The 17228-nt window shown below is 38.8% G+C and overlaps 1 protein-coding gene across 14 annotated transcripts in view; it reads right to left on the bottom strand.

Moving 5' to 3' along the window:
- atp2b2 (ATPase plasma membrane Ca2+ transporting 2) overlaps window positions 1–17228 on the bottom strand; it is a 169501-nt gene that overhangs the window by 43139 nt on the left and 109134 nt on the right. For 9 of the 14 annotated variants that reach the window (XM_026932428.3, XM_026932426.3, XM_053226920.1 and 6 more), the window contains 5 exons: window positions 14296–14493; window positions 5636–5893; window positions 4659–4784; window positions 2065–2190; window positions 25–57 (listed from right to left, as the gene is read on the bottom strand). In XM_026932428.3, the coding sequence (XP_026788229.1) occupies window positions 25–57; window positions 2065–2190; window positions 4659–4784; window positions 5636–5893; window positions 14296–14493 (741 nt within the window). The remainder of the gene's footprint in view (window positions 1–24; window positions 58–2064; window positions 2191–4658; window positions 4785–5635; window positions 5894–14295; window positions 14494–17228) is intronic. The other 5 variants (XM_026932430.3, XM_034314114.2, XM_026932433.3 and 2 more) reach the window with 1 other exon arrangement.

Genomic DNA, 17228 nt, shown 5'->3' with positions numbered 1-17228 from the left:
AGGGGAAACAGAGCAATACTCTACCTGCTAGCTGTCGGCCATCTTCCATTGCCTGACCTGTGTTATAGTTTACAGAATGACAAGAACATAAGGCCTCGCACTGGTACACAGCATTAGCAAATCACATTGGTCTACCCATCTTCATATGGTAGGATTTTTCTCTATACATTACCCCATGAGGTGTAGTTTACAAAGAATGAAAAAGACCTCACAGTGGCACAGTATTAGCAAATTACATTGGACTACTAGAAAATCATTATAATTTCATGTCATAAAAAAAGTTCTTAATTCACATTCACACTGGTCTACAATTGTAAGTCAGGAAATGACTGCATTGTTTTACCTAGTGTTAATATTGCACCATTATTTTCACACAACATTATTATTCTTACCTTTTACCTAGTAAGGTAAACATCCTTACATGTGCAGAAGACATTAGCAATTAACACTGGGCTATCTTGTACGCGGATAAGAAGTCCTTTTGTCTCACAATATTTTTAACATTATTTTTTAAAAATGTTCGCATTTGTCATACAAAAAAGATTGAACTCAAGACCTACTGGGTCTCAAATCAAAGCACTGGCCACAAATCGTATTTGAACACTTTAGGGAGTTTCACAACCAAACTTTTTTTTTTTTCTGGACCCAAGTTTGTTTGCACCCAGAGTTTGGTACAGTTTTGCCGTGTGCGTTTTCAAACCTGGGTGCAGTCCCAGGAATCAAACCCTGGCCCTCCAAAAACTGGCTGTATGAGATTCCCTTCAAATGAACATGGATGCAGTGAAATCGATCCGCTCCCAGGGCCAGGCAAATGAGTCACGTAATGGGTTGAACTTCATGATGCTTCCTATTTCATGTTTCAAAATGGCATTGAAAGGCATGTTTTGTTTTGTTTTGTTTTTTCTTAGCAGATATTTAGGCAGAAAGTATGTGCAAGAGTTATATATATCTACAGAAAGCATGTGTATTGAGGAATTAGTAAAGTTTTTTTTTTAAATAAAACCTAAACCTTAGCAGACATCAGTTAATGTACATTAAATCCATATGTACTAATAGCACATGGTTAGAAATTTTACATTTATACGCACACCACACAGAAATATAGCATTTTTATGGTGCCTTTGCTAAAATAGTTTCTATTCATTAGTAAATAAATAATCAGTTTTTCTAGTATTTGGTAACCTTTAATCTGTTCATGTATACTTAGGAGCAAGTTTTTAAATTTGTATTAAAATTGTAGCTAGTTAGTAGCTATAACTTCTGTTGCAACAAACCAGTTACAAAACTATAGACAAAAAGGTTAGCCTTGAAAAATGTACTAGTGGCTAGACATAACCTGCTGGATAACAGGCTAGTTACTGGTTAACTATGTGCTATAGCACTGTATGTCAACACACTGTTACAAAGTACTACCAACGTTTCAGCATTATCTATCTAATGTGTTCTTAAAGCATCGGCCATTTTAGGAAATCTACTAAACACTAGAACATGTCAAACTTCTAACAAAGCTTACTGTTACTGAGCTTACTGTTCACTCTGCATGTTACTGAGTGTTATTCTGAGTAGCTGGCAGGTTGTGTGTATTACCCATAGTGAGAAAGTGTTGTTGCATTTAAAGTATTGTGCTGAAATAAACCATAACCTCACTTAGAATATGTGTAACATGGTTAAAGTTCCCTTTTTTCAGTTGAAGCATGAACTCTTAACATACACCAGCATTAGCAATACATACTTTCATTGTATGATGTTTTGCTTGCAAGATCAAGCAGAAAGCATTAAGTTGTACATTTTGTACAAAGCTAGTACAGTATTTCTACAGGCATGAAATTCACTGCTGAATTTTGTCTTTTGCAGTTCAGTGCTAAAACTGACCTTATTATCTTTTCTTGTAATGGCATTAATAAGAAACTTCACTTTGCATTCATTGTTGCAACAAAAAAGGAGCATTTTAATTATTTAGAGGGCAGTGACATTTTGTTCAGACTTGTGCAAAATCGGCTGCACAAAAACTCAAGGCAAAACACAAACCAGAGCCTTTGTATGCATATGAGGAACATACTGTACCTTTCTTCTCTTTCTTCTCTTCCTCTTCTCCACCAGCTCCAAGCAGGGTAAAGATGATTCCGCTCTGAGAGTTCACACCGACAGCCGTGACTATCATCCTGCCTGAGCCCTCCATCACATGAGTACCTGTGAAACCAGACATAAATAATGATAGTGTGAGCAATAATGCAAATAATGCTGCATTTTCACGCTCACTAACAAGCAACAATAATATGCCATTAGCTTGGGGCAGTGAATTATCACGTGTTCAGCTATATGCTTGAATTGAATTGAAATTGATACTTTTAGTGTGTTTAGTACTTGGTTGAGTTTGGATTCAGACTGCATATAATTAATTAAACTAATTAAAAATGGCTGAAAAAAATCTTTCATTAATTGGTCAGGAATCTTTTGATGGAAAAAAGCAAACAAACCTTCGCTAAGTGCGAGTAGAAATCATAAAAATCACCTGAGTACAGAGAACACAGAGCTGGCACTCAATAAAGTACTAGATGATTATATAACTAATTTAAAACATTTCTTGTATGTATTCCTTTTTATTCATCGGTCCAAATATCCAGAACACATGGCATTTCTGCAGTGCACAGCTCTGTGCTTTGGCTCGGTTTGTGCCTCCCGGCTCAGTTCAGCAGCTGGTATCTACATAAAATTGCTGCCCACTACACAAAATACATGGATTGTTTCTGCAGTTGGGTCGCTTCAGGGTCGAATCGCTTTCTTGTTGCGTTCTCTTTCAAGTGGACGGAGACCACCTCACTCCTGGACCAGAGGAAAACGCACCAAGGTTCCATTTAAACGGATTAAACATTGCGTATGTGAAAGTACCCTTAGTCACTCTGGATAAAAAATTGAAAAGGGAATCACCTTTTGGGGTAGTAAATAAGAAGTTCATGTTGGAACAAATGGAAATGTACGTAAGCATTCATAGTTAACCTTAAAATGACTTTTTTTTTTTTGGTCCATGTACACTATATGGCCAAAAGTATGTGGACACCTGACCATCACACCCATATGTGCTTGTTGAAAATCCTATCCCAGATTTAGTTCCTCTTTGCTGTTATAATAACCTCCACTCTTCTGGGAAGGCTTTCCACTAGATTTTGGAACGTGGCCATGGGTATTTATCCATTCAGCCACAAGAGCATTAGTGAGATCAGGCACTGATGCTTGGGTGAGAAGGCCTGACACTCAATCAGTGTTTCAATTCATCCCAAAAGTGATCTTTGGGATTGAGGTCAGGGCTCTGTGCAAGCCACTAGCTTTCTTCCACTCCAACCTTGGAAAAACATATGCTGCGTCCCAATTCGCCTACTATCCATCCTAAATAGTATCCGAGATTAGAGTTAGTATGTCCCATATCATAGTATTTTGAAATGAGTATCCCAAAGGTATCCGGATGGTCTACTATTTCCGGTAGATGTTCGAAGTGTGGATCCGTGGATACTTTTTCAGCTCATATTGACCACAAATCCTTGCAGGAGGGAGGAGGACTTTTGCTGACTTGATTGCTTCGCCAAATTCAAGGATGCATTTTAAAGCCGTGTAAATGAAATGTGGAAAAATAAATCAAGGAAATGGCAAATTAAATTATATGTATAAATTATATAAGCAATAATGAATGAAGAAAAGCTGAAATGCAGTGAGGCGTTTGTTTATGGTGACAGGGTACCAAGGCAACAATGTTCTCTTCCTTTACATGATGTTTTAGTATGTTCCATTACTTCCATACTCTTTTGCTACACACGCAAAAATATGTACTTTTTCTTCACAAAAAGAGTACATACTTTTAGTGCACAGTGTAAGTAGGCGAATTGGGGCGCAGCATATGTCTTTATAAACCTTGCTTTGTGCCCAGGGGTACTGTCATGCTCGAACAGCTTTGGGCCACTTAGCTCCAGTGAAAGAAATCTTAATGCTAGAGCATACAAAGACATTCTAGACAATTGTGTGCTTCCGCCTTTGTGGTAACAGCTTGGGCAAGACCCAGATATGGGCATAAATACCAGGTTTCCATGTACTTTTGTCTATATAGTGTATCAGTATTAAATTTTCATAACATTATAATTGGCTAATCTTTTGTCAGGATTTACAATATTACTATGATACAATATATATTAAAAATACTCCATGTTTATCTGTACTTGTTCTTGTTTTCACTTGACTCCACTTCATCATAAGTCATAACTTCTAACATGCTTTGGATCTCAGTGTTCTTAGGTAAAGCGAGCACAGGGGTATAGGGGTAGTGTTGATTTTGCGTGCCTATGAAAGCAATATAATGCATTTTGAATGTTACAGTATTTTGTACAACTGACTATCTTCTACTTCAAACACATCTGAATTTTGGGCATGTGATATTATATAATCCAGCTTAAACTATTTTGTCATTATGACTGCAGTAACTTCAGGCACATGACATTAGATGCAGGCTAATTAAACACCCATCAACTAGTCAGCCACTTAAGCACTGCTTAATCGAGTGTAAAGAATATCAGTGCAAAACATGTGAGAGCTGTCATGCAGATGCATATTGTGCAGAGCAAGGTCAATATTACATAATACTGTTTTTAGGATATGTCACTTATACTTCTCACCAGAGAGGAGCATGGGATCTTTGTCTGCAGATTTCCGCACGTGATCCGATTCTCCCGTAAGAGAGCTCTCGTCAATTTTCAGATCGTTACCTTGTATCAAGACTCCATCCGTTGGAAGTAGGTCACCTTGGAAAAGACACGTTAAGAGGTGTGTGAATACTAATCACCATGACCTTCAAACACCATCACAATTCATTTGCGACCAATCATGTGGGCCAACATCATCCCATGTTAATAAGCAGTAACTAATGGTATAATATACAGGACAGATAAGTTCTGCTTAATCATTAGTTGGTAAATATGCATACGTTATCCCAGGACTGGACTTACTGTGTCCTGAAAATGGGTTTGAACTAGATTTAGAGGACCAATTTTAAGGTCCCATATTAATAAGTAGTAGCTCTAGTGGTATAAAATATAGCCAAGATGACTTCTGCTTAATCAATCGTTTGGTAAATACACATAATTTAGCTTAAAACTAGGTTTACTGTGTCTAAAAAAATGGGCTTGGGCTTTAGAATTAATGGACCAACCTCATCCCACATTAATAAGCAGTAACTTTAATGCTAAGTATAAAATATAGCCAAAATGACTTCTGCTCAGTTAATATCTTGACAAATATATGTTTACTTTATATTAAAGATGGGGTTATAGAGTCTAGAAAATGGCTTTATGGTTCAGGATTAGTGGACCAACTTCGTCCTAGATTAATAAACAGTAATTCCAGTGGTATAAAGTGTAGGCCTGACGAATTCTGCTTCAACAATAGCTTGGCAAATATAATGTATGTAGTTTATCACAAGACTAGGCTTAATGCAACTTGAAAATGGGTATAAACTCAGTGGACCAACCATGTCCCGTGTTACAAAATGGCTAATAAGTGTTTAGTGTACATTACAGGTCATTTACTTTAGCTTAATCAATAGCTTTATGTGTTCTATAGGCTGAGGCTAGGCTAAATGTGTATACATAGATACCATATTTGACTTGTGCGATATCTCCCACCACAAGGTCTGCCACAGGAAGTTGGATGACTTGACCTCCTCGCACCACCTGGAACTTCTGCTCTTGCTCGATGCGGCTCTGCAAACCACGAAACTGCTTCTCTTTACTCCAGTCATTGAAGGCGGTGACGAGCACCACACATACCACTGAGAGCAAAATGGCAGCTCCTTCAATCCACCCAGCCTCGGCCTCTCCTTCGTCTTCTGCTCCAGCATTTGCAGTGCCACATGCTACAGAAATGTGAGAGGAAGGGTCACAATCAGAGCTATTTTACATTAATACGCAATTTTACCCACACAAATGTTTAGGATCACACATGTATTTATACACTCTTTACCTCTTACAAAAACACATGAATATCACAGCTATATATACAACATACACATTGCTACACATGTACCCAATTAGCAGCCTGACAGTCAGCACAGAGAGTGTAGACTGAAGGTGAGGACAGTTTCTAACATATGAGCACATGATTAGCATACTAAATGAATAGAATGAACAGAATAAATGTAAGGTATTTTCTATAATATGAAGCTCTGAAAACATTCACTGGCATTGAATTTTAATATGTAATAATAAGACATACAAATTATCTTTAGTAACATCCAACAAAATCACAGTCCATTCAGAAGTCCAACCCATACAGTAGTCATTCCATATTTAATAACAATATAATGTATTTTATATAAAGATATCATCCAAAAAATTTTAATACTTGTGTGTGTAGATGTGACTATATAAGGGGTCCTCAAGGATTAGTTGAAAACTAATATTTCATTAAGCTCTCCAATATCAGAGAGGATACAGGATACAATTGAAGAATGAAATTTTCCAATATTCAACTGTCCAGTTTCAGTGGATCTGTGCTCACTGTAGCCCAGAATCCTGTTCATGGCTGACAAAAGTGGAACCCGGTGTGATCTTCTGCTGTTGAAGCTCATCCACCTCAAGGCACGACATGTTGCGCATTCTGTGATGCTTTTCAGCTCAGCACGATTGGAAAGAGTGGCTATTTGCATTAGCCTGAACCAGCCTGGCCATTCTCCATTGACCTTTTTCATGAACAAGGTGTTTCCTGTAGAACTGCTGTTTACTGGATGTTTTTTTTGCAACATTTTGTGTAAACTGTCGTGTGTGAAAATCCCAGGTGAAATATTCAAAAAAGCCCCTATGGCACCAACAACCATGTAATGGTCAACATCACTGAGATCTAATTTTATGCATAGCGCTGCAACCACATGATTGGCTGATTGGATAACTGATTACTGATTACAGTTGGCTGGGGTGGTGTGTGTGTGTGTGTGTGTGTGTGTGTATATATATATATATATATATATATATATATATATATATATATATATATATATATATATATATATATATACATCGATCGGCCATAACATTAACACCACTGACTGGTGAAGTGAATAACATTGATTATCTTGTAACAGTGGCACCTGTCAAGGGGTGGGATATATTAGGCAGCAAGTGAACAGTCAGTTCTCGAAATTGATGTGTTGGAAGCAGGAAAAATGAGCAGGCGTGAGGATCTGAGCGACTTTGACAAGGGCCAAATTGTGATGGCTAGACGACTATATTTCCCTTCAGCATGTCAGTGTTTGCTGCCTTGCTATAGCACTTTAAACCCCACTGTACAGACTTCAGCACCATGGACAGCACCAAGAACAACCCCACAATTGGCTCTCTGAAGTGTTGTAGAGCACAAAGAGAAATTAAACCCATATTAAGAAATTTTCTAATAAAGACACGCCATTGAAAAAAAGAGCCACGATCTGAGCTTAAATTAGCCTCTCTGCTACAGCATCTAAAAATACACTGTGAAAGCGTGGATCCTGTTGTTCCATTTAAAATGTACAACTGAATGTATAACTGAACCATTTATTTTAAAATGCTCATCATATCACAAGCACTATAAGCAATCCTGATGGAGATGGAGCTACAGCAGTCCTTCCTATGCTTAGGGATCCTCCTAATGGCAGGTGTGTGCACACGTGGGAGATGTAGGGGCTACGAAAATCAACAAATTTACAAACACCAGGCACAAGGGCTTTGCTCAAGGGCCCTACAGTGGCAAATTGGCAGTTCTGGGATTTCAACTCTTTTGATCAATATCGCAAGGAGCCACTATTTCCTCTAAGTCAGAGTTTCTCAAGACCAGTCTTGGACGCCTACACTCCTGAACAATTTTAGGTTTTCCCTGCTGCAGACATCCAACATACCAAAGGCTAGATAATTAGCTTATTAGTTGGATCAAGTATGCTTGAAATAAAATAAGCACAGGCCTTTCCACTGCTTCTGGTCAAACTGATGCAGGCCGATATGTATAAAAATAGCAAATTGCAATTATAATGCTGCTCACTAAGACTTCAGTATATTAAAACAAGCTAATAAACCTGTGATCTGTCTCGGGAAAAGATATTTATCTGCCCAAGGATACTTATATTGGCTCATGTCAAAAGAAATCTGGAAATTCATCTATTGGTCAGAACTGCTACTCACATGTGGTGCTAATTATATTGTAAAATTATAGTGAAAATATCAAGTATTTTGATATTTTTGCCATATCGCATAACATTTAATTCATTCAATTATCTTCTATCAGTCGCTTTATCTTGGTTTGGGTCATGGTGTCAAGTGAAGGCTTCTGCCAAGAGGTCAATATTGTGATAACGATTAGTAAACAATATATTGTGAAGTTCTTCTATTTAATGGCTAGCCAATTAATGGTTTGTCACATATTATCTGCTTTAAATATGAATGCACTCTGCAGAAATACTAACAGTGCTAGAGGTAATAACTGCAGGACAATGTGCTCTTTCTAATAGTGCAGAATAATCTCCTCTGTGTTATGGCACCTTGAGCATCGGTGGGATCATTGTCACATGCCATTTTAGTTAACTCGACAGATTATAGTTCTCATCATCTTCCAGTTCTGACTGGGAATCATTAGTTAATCTTGACTGTTAGAGCTACAGGAGCAGAAATTATATTTGTTAGTTTTCGCATATCAGTGTTTATGTATTAAACCATTAAGTCAGGACATTTTTTTCCCTCCATTTTTCTCCCTAAGTTGGTCACCTGCTATTTCTCACCCACCAGCCAGCTCTCCCCAATCACAGCTACCAGTCAGGGAGGTAGGTGAGGGCTAACATGCTTCCTCTGAGATGCACGAAACCAGCTAAGTGCATCTTTTTGAGCTCACATATGCCTATGATTGGCTAATGTGACTGTGATTGACAGGAGAAAGACGGTATGCCATCCCTCCCATCCTGAGAGCACGACCAATTTAGCTGTCTGGCTCATCGGGATTCGAACTTGTGATCTCTGGAGAACAGGTTAATGTTGATCTTATTCAACCGCATCACCTGCTACTTATGAAATTGTTTTGTTATATCTGGTCTGTCAATGCAGAGAGTACAACTCAAGTTTACTGCAGTGTTAAAATAATTATTAAAAATTATTTTTAAAAAAGTTTTAAAAAAAAAAAGATGGACTTGAACTCTTAATTCAAAGCTTGTCCCAGATGAAAACAGCTAGATTCTCCACTTTTCACATGTTCAAGTGTACAGTCACAGATGTACAAGAGTGCTAAATCCATTAAGAGCTTTGTAAAGCTGGTAAAAGGAATTGGAAGTCTGTTTAAAAAGAAAGAGGCAGTTAGTGTAGTAATCCTAAAACAAGTGTTTCATGCTGCTGTCTCTGGCTGCAGACTTTTGAAAAAAAAAAAATGCTTTGAATCCGGTAAATAAAATATTGTAGGAGGCTCAGCAAGAAAAGATCAAAGCATTTGCACTTCTTAGGAGCTGGTAGTGTCAGGATGGACATAATAACACGCAAAAAGGCAGTCTGCTTTCGCTTTGTTAAAATGCATGAAGCTGCAGTGCAGTAAAAAAGTAAATATGATGGCAATAATATGTTTTCTTGCACTTTTGTTGCAAGTAGATTTTGTATTCTTTGTCATATTATTTCATATCTGCATCCCTGAGCACTACAGGGGTCTGGTCATGGACACACACACACACACACACACAGGTGTTATCTTCCTATAGAGACAGCGGCCCTTGTTCATGAGAACTGCATACGGCCAGATCTGATCGTAAAATGAACGTATGAGAATTCCATCAATTTCAATTTCATCAATGGGGATTCTGTATGATCAAACATACAGCTGATTGAAGTGTGTGTAAATCTGAGCTTAGTATTTTAATAACTTGGAATAAGTTATATGCATGTAGTTATATAATCAAAATCAATATCAGTATTATCAATAAGTATAGCCAGTAGAGTAAGCGGAGTAGTAGAAGTCATAACAATAAAAATAGCAAATAAAGTTGAAGGAAGTCACAGCTGTGGGAATAGGTAGTAGCTAATGGGATTTGGAAATGTGAATCAGAATGCACAGGCATGGACCACCATCAGCTCATTAGTCCTGCATTTGTGTACAAGATGTACCATGGACGCAGAGTTTTATTCAGAGAAACTAAACACTAAAACATGCTAAAACATGGTGACTTTATTCTTTAGTTGTATATTTTTCAGCGTTTCAGTTCTTTCAGCATTTCGTTTATATGATTAGTGTTATATGTGTTATTGTTTATATGATTATGATATATGATTATGACGGATTAGTTGATTTATTCAGAACTGAAACTTGGCTCACCTATATTTATAAATAAACCTTTAATTAAACCTGACTTCAACATCTGAACTATCCGAGCTCTAAAATGAATAAAAACCTGCCTATAAACACACAGCTACCTGAAAGTGAGGCTGGAAATGGTTCAGTTTTCTACCTGATACTAGCTTTAAAAGCAGCTTTAAAAAACCCAGCACTTCCCTATCTGTCTTTCTATTTGCAACTTCAGAGAAAAGCATCTCTGACTCAACTTCAGTGGAATTTAATTTTACCCCACTCTGCTCTGTTTTCCATCTTTCCTCAGATCTGGGTAGTCTTCTGAATGCTTTGTTTTTATTGGCTTACCATCACAAAACCTGCATGGATTAGTAAATGAGATGCATGTGATGGCACATTGTGGTGTGTTTTATGCATATGACATGCAAAAAAAAAAAAGAGAATAATGGGCAGGCGTGTGTGTTCACACAGGTGAGGTTCACACAGCTGATTCATAAACTGAGACACAAATCACCACTTGTTTTCATGTCGTACAGTTTCAGGAATCAGACACAGATCTGTTCATATATCATTTTGTGCACTCAAATCTGCACACTGATAAATAAGGACAAATGTCCTTCTCCTCCTCCAGAAAAATAGAGGGACTACAGGCTCTTTTAAGCCATACAGTTACAACTGAATTTCATGATTCAACCGATAGTAGACACACAAACACACAAACTTGCAGTTAGTTTCTATTTCTCAGGCCTCTGTGCCTGTCATTCCTAGTGAAAGAGGCGTGGTCTCTGTGCCTGTCATTCCTAGTGAAAGAGGCGTGGTCTCTGTGCCTGTCATTCCTAGTGAAAGAGGCGTGGTCTCTGTGCCTGTCATTCCTAGTGAAAGAGGCGTGGTCTCTGTGCCTGTCAGTCCTAGTGAAAGAGGCGTGGTCTCTGTGCCTGTCAGTCCTAGTGAAAGAGGCGTGGTCTCTGTGCCTGTCAGTCCTAGTGAAAGAGGCGTGGTCTCTGTGCCTGTCAGTCCTAGTGAAAGAGGAGTGGTCTCTGTGCCCATCATTCCTAGTGAAAGAGGCGTGGTCTCTGTGCCTGTCAGTCCTAGTGAAAGAGGCGTGGTCTCTGTGCCTGTCATTCCTAGTGAAAGAGGCGTGGTCTCTGTGCCTGTCAGTCCTAGTGAAAGAGGCGTGGTCTCTGTGCCTGTCATTCCTAGTGAAAGAGGCGTGGTCTCTGTGCCTGTCAGTCACAGTGAAAGAGGTGTGGTCTCTGTGCCTGTCAGTCCTAGTGAAAGAGGCGTGGTCTCTCTGCCCGTCATTCCTAGTGAAAGAGGCGTGGTCTCTGTGCCTGTCAGTCCTAGTGAAAGAGGCGTGGTCTCTGTGCCTGTCATTCCTAGTGAAAGAGGCGTGGTCTCTGTGCCTGTCAGTCCTAGTGAAAGAGGCGTGGTCTCTGTGCCTGTCATTCCTAGTGAAAGAGGCATGGTCTCTGTGCCGGTCAGTCCTAGTGAAAGAGGCGTGGTCTCTGTGCCTGTCAGTCACAGTGAAAGAGGTGTGGTTTCTGTGCCTGTCAGTCCCAGTGAAAGAGGCGTGGTCTCTGTGCCCGTCATTTCTAGTGAAAGAGGCGTGGTCTCTGTGCCCGTCATTTCTAGTGAAAGAGGCGTGGTCTCTGTGCCCGTCATTTCTAGTGAAAGAGGCGTGGTCTCTGTGCCTGTCAGTCCCAGTGAAATAGGTGTGGCCTTTGTGCCTGTCAGTCGCATAGAAAGAGGTGTGGCTTCTGTGCTTGTCAATTGTACTGAATGAGGTGTGACATCTCTGCCTGTCAGTCTCAGTGAAGGAGGCGTGGCCTCTCTGCCTTTCAGTCCCAGCTAAAAAGGCGTGGCCTCTATGCCTGTCAGTCTCAGTGAAGGAGGCGTGGCCTCTGTGCTTGTTAGTCCTAGTGAAGATGTCTGTTTCATTCTAAACAATATTAAGAGGCTGGAAAATACTCGTAAAAATGACTTACAAGTGTTTCTGCCATGCAAACGTTATAAGTGGTCTTAAAAAATGATAAAGCATAAAATGTACAACATGGGCACTTATAAAGGAGAAACAGTATATTATATTGTGTGAAAGTGTCAAAATTACTTACAGGGTCATTTCTTACCCCGCTGTACTTGTGGCCAAAAACATTATGTGGAGTTGTGAAGCAGTAATTCTCACTGACACTTTAACGATTATTAAAAATGAAAGCAGACTAGCTACAGTTTAAAACATTGAAAGAGCTGAGAAATTCATCATTCCTCTGTATAGCTTTTCAGAGGGTTTATGAGGTGAACGTGTTTTTTCTTTTTAAATCCTGAACCTCAGTATAAATGAATAGTGTAATAAATTGAGCTTGTATGAGCCATTTCAGGTTTTTTTTTATTATTCATAGCTCGACCGGATGATTCACTATTATATACAAGAATAAACAAGATTTTTTGGTTGTTTTTAAATAAAATTTGTATCATTTTTGACCAAACCAATTAGTGTAGTATATATTTTGAGCTCTGTAGAATCAGTAACACATCTTGGCCCGAGAATAGAAAGTGGCATTGAACCTGAACTACGTGTAACGTTATGGATAGTTGGACAATTAAAAGTAAAATTTTCAATTTTCATCTTAAATTGCTGAATCTTTATTAATGCTGTCAGATGTATTGAGAAAGTGCTCCATTAATGACAAAAGTTTCCAGAGATGACTTAAGAGCAGAATAATAACTAGTGAGTGAAATAAGCACCAAGACTTTTATGCTGTGACAATAAAGGAAGCACATCTGCTACCTATAAAACAAAAAAGTGATTATGTATGCTTCACTGAAAATAGGCACAGTATTTTGCATATTAATGGCTTCTTTATTTAAAAAAAAAATTCTTTCATTTTGGCCATATATACGTCACATTTACATAAGTTCCATGTTATTACTCATCAGCAAAAGTAAACTTATTAGAAAAAAGTTATTCCCAGCAGGCTTTGCTGTTACTCAGGATAGCCTTCCCGTCTTGCTGTAATTGAGTTATGGTCCATAAGTTGGATATCGTTGACTCAGCATTCTCTCACACACTAGCTTTAATGGCTTTAAGTTTTTGGGCCTGACGTATGGCCTCCGCCTAAAGGTTATTTCTCGAGCGCACGCTTCATTAACTCACGCTCCTTAGAAACTATTTCTTCCACTGGATTCTCTTGCTGCAGCAGCTCATCTGACAGAGACCAGGATGCAAAGTCATGCTGGTTAACGAGGGCCCCAGCGGAAATGTTTCATAAAAGGAAATGCTCATCAAACTTGGTGCAGTAGCTACAGTACATTTCTGATATACTGCACATCCTCCACAGAAACACCATGAACGGATTATGGATGTGATGGAGGGATCTATAAGATAGATTATGTTATTATGTTAGCTTTAAGGAGTGCATATCACTAAAACAATGTGATATTTACATTCATAGGATTATCATGATTTCATAGGTGCCTTTAAGATTTTGAAATGTCAAGTGCATTTATGAGGAAATGAATGTCATTGATCAGCGATTCTATTTCTCACCAGTGGATGATTTTTTTTTTAAAAGGCAGAAATAAGTCTTTTGGAGAACTTTATTTGGCAGGACTGAAAATATCTGGGGAGACCAACTGGCCAATAATTCATTCATTTATTCATTCATTCCTTTCTTTCTTTTTTATCTGTCCTTCCATGACATACAGCTAAACCAAGAGACTGTTTATGCACCGAAGTCATTACAAAACAGTTTCTAATATTAGATTTTTTTTTTTTATTATTTAGATAATATCTAATTAGCTTATTTTGCCCAAGCCTGACAACAACACAGGCAATGTCTAATTAAATAAGAAAGCCAAAAAGTGTAAAAATGGCTGCTAAATAGATATACCTCTCAAAGAAGTTTTAATGGTGTCGCAACATCTTTATCCACGCCTCTAAGCTTAAATGTCAGATGCCTAAACAGCACTGGTACTTACATTCACTGCCCCCTCCAGGCGGGTGATAAAATGAGAGCCCCAAGCTGATCATGGCTGCGATTTCGAGGATGATGAGGGTCACGTCTTGTAGAGCTTCCCATACTAACTGTAAGAAAGTTTTTGGCTTCTTTGGAGGTATAAGGTTTCGTCCGAAGACTTCTCTCCTCTTTTCTAGGTCAGCTGGATCTCCTGTCAAACCTGGTAAAAAAAAAAAAAAAGGAAACATATTTGAACCCGATATTGGTATTTAACTGTCGACTGGAAAAAAGACTCCATGTACATCTGATCCTGATTTTTCCTGATTTTCTGATTTTGTAAGTACTGCACTGACTCATGTACAGGTGCGCTAATCAGCAGTTTTTCAATGTCAGATACCAAATGTCACTTTCCATTGGCTCAAAAAAGTCCATCAAGCCAGCGCATACTCAAATTGAAATCTTTTCAGCCTGCCACTGCACGATATGAGATCTGGCCTCAGGCATGTGTCAAAAAAACACTAACATTTCATTTAGCAGCTCCAAAAATGGCACAACATCCTGTGCCCACGTATGAAAAAGTGAGCAATCTAGCTCTCTTGCTAACACTGGGCCTTTGTGTCATGCGCGGTCTCAAATTATCCTACTGACTCAGAACACAGCTCACACACTTGCACTTATGTAAAGCCCTCGGCGCATGTAAGTGCAATACATTTATGATGGCAATTACATTTTCTCACAGAGACACCATTAATGTGCTAAGGATGTGGCAAACAAATAAAGCAGATAATGGTGTGGCATTGAAGTTTGAAAGAGTGTGATGTTTACAGTACAGGTCATCTACAGTAAAGATGACCACTTCTCATTTCTAAAAACGTAAAACTAAACATGTTGTTTCTATAGGCTACAAGAAAGTGAAGGCCAAGAATACAGTCAAAACTAGGGATGTATCAATAGCGATACAGGTATCGGTCTGATACTTTGCCTATTTACTTGTAAATAATGGTCCTATATCAATATCTGATATCACATTATACTATGTGACATAGGCCTAGTGTACTGTACGCTGCTGCGCTAATGAACAGAAATGAAATGCCAGTGATCTGGAGCCAAAGCAGACTGCAAACTGTGCTCTGTGAAAACAAAACGAGGAACTACAGTATCTTCCTACGACGCAAATAACCTGATAAAACAGCTTAAATATAAAACTCAGCACAAGCAGTTCACTGCTAGCCAGTAATAAGTGCAGCAGCTAATGCCAGCTAGGTGAGAAAAAATATCCACAGACATCATGAGTAAAAATAACAGTCGTAGCCTAATAGATAGAGAATCGGACTTGCAACACGAAGGTGAACCTGAAGGTCGTGGGTTCGAGTCTCAGGTCCAGCAGGGATTGTAGGTGGGGGGAGTGAATGACCAGCGCTCTCTCCCACCCCCAATACCACGACTGAGGTGAGACCCTTGAGCAAGGCACCGAACCCTCAACTGCTCCCCGGGCGCTGCAGCAAAAATAAAGGCTGCCCACTGCTCCGGGTGTGTGTTCACGGTGTGTGTGTGTATGTGTTCACTACTGTGTGTGTGCACTTGGGTGGGTTAAATGCAGAGCACAAATTCCAAGTATGGGTCACCATACTTGGCCACAAGTCACTTCACTTCACTTCTAATACTGTTGTGTGTTTGTGTTTTTGTGCATTCTTGGTGTGTCTCTTTTATATTTTTTATACTTACATATTTTTTATTTTTTTATACCTTTATATCTGCTGTAACAATGCAAATTTATGCTGCTGTAACAATGCAAATTTCCCCATTGGGGACGAATAAAGAATTATCTTATCTTATCTTATTGTTCTTTTTGATCAGCCACTACAGGTCGTTGACAACGAAGGATTCTGATGTGATGAAAACGAAAACGTACTTTACACACAGCTGTACGGGAGTGCTTTTCTAAAGTGAGACAAAAACCCCATCTCCACTGCAACCCTACTAAGCCTTCTTGAGTCTCAGGTGACTAACAAAAGAGAGCGCAACATTTTTAATGTAAAGAGACAGCGATGGTGAGAAGAGCAAATGCTAGTCTATTGTAGTGACCTTCTTCCTCCTAACCTTCCTTCTGTCTTGGGACCTTTTCTGTTTCTTATCTACCTTTTACCAATTGGCACCATTTTTAGGAAATATGGTATTCATTTTCATTGTCATGCTGATGACACCCAACTTTATCTGTCTTCTAAATCCTCCTCAAAGTTTCCTCCTTCTGCTCTTGGTTTTCAAGTAATTTTCTCAAATTAAATAGTAGTAAAACAGAAATTCTTCTCGTTGGTACAAAAACCGTAATAGATAAGTCAAACATTTCCTCTGTGGTAATAGACATTTGCCCTGTTCCTCTGTCTAATCAGGTTAAAAGTTTGGGTGTCATCTTCGATAAAACTTTGTCTTTTGAAGCTCATATTAACATTGTTACCTGTTCTGCATTCTTCCACATTAGGAATATCAATCGTCTGCATCCTGTCCTTTCACAGAAGAGTACTGCTACTCTTGTGCTCTTGTAACATCACGAATCGACTATTGTAATGCTTCGTTTTATGGGCTTCCTTCCAAATCACTTCACAAACTTCCATCTCTGAACACATCTCTCCTGTTTTACAAAATTTGCATTGGCTTCCAGTTAAATTTTAAAACAATTTGGCTCCTTCATATCTCGTAGATCTTCTTCATATACACACTCCTTCTCGCATTTTAAGATCGGCTTCTGCACTTACTCTTGTTCTGCCACGCACTCGGACAACTTCCATGGGGTCACGAGCTTTTGGTTATGCGGCTCCCCTTTTATGGAACTCACTTCCTGTAGAAGTTCGCAATAGTTCAAGTCTTCCAGTCTTTAAATGTCATCTTAAAACTTATTTTTTCAGGCAGGCTTTTATGTGATTTTATGTTTGTTTTATTGTATTGGCTTTTATTGTT

The sequence above is a fragment of the Pangasianodon hypophthalmus genome, chromosome 20 (genome assembly GCF_027358585.1).
Source record: "Pangasianodon hypophthalmus isolate fPanHyp1 chromosome 20, fPanHyp1.pri, whole genome shotgun sequence".
Lineage (NCBI taxonomy): Eukaryota > Metazoa > Chordata > Actinopteri > Siluriformes > Pangasiidae > Pangasianodon > Pangasianodon hypophthalmus.
The sequence above is the reverse complement of the archived record's forward strand: the minus strand, read 5'-3'. Positions and strand labels throughout refer to the sequence as shown.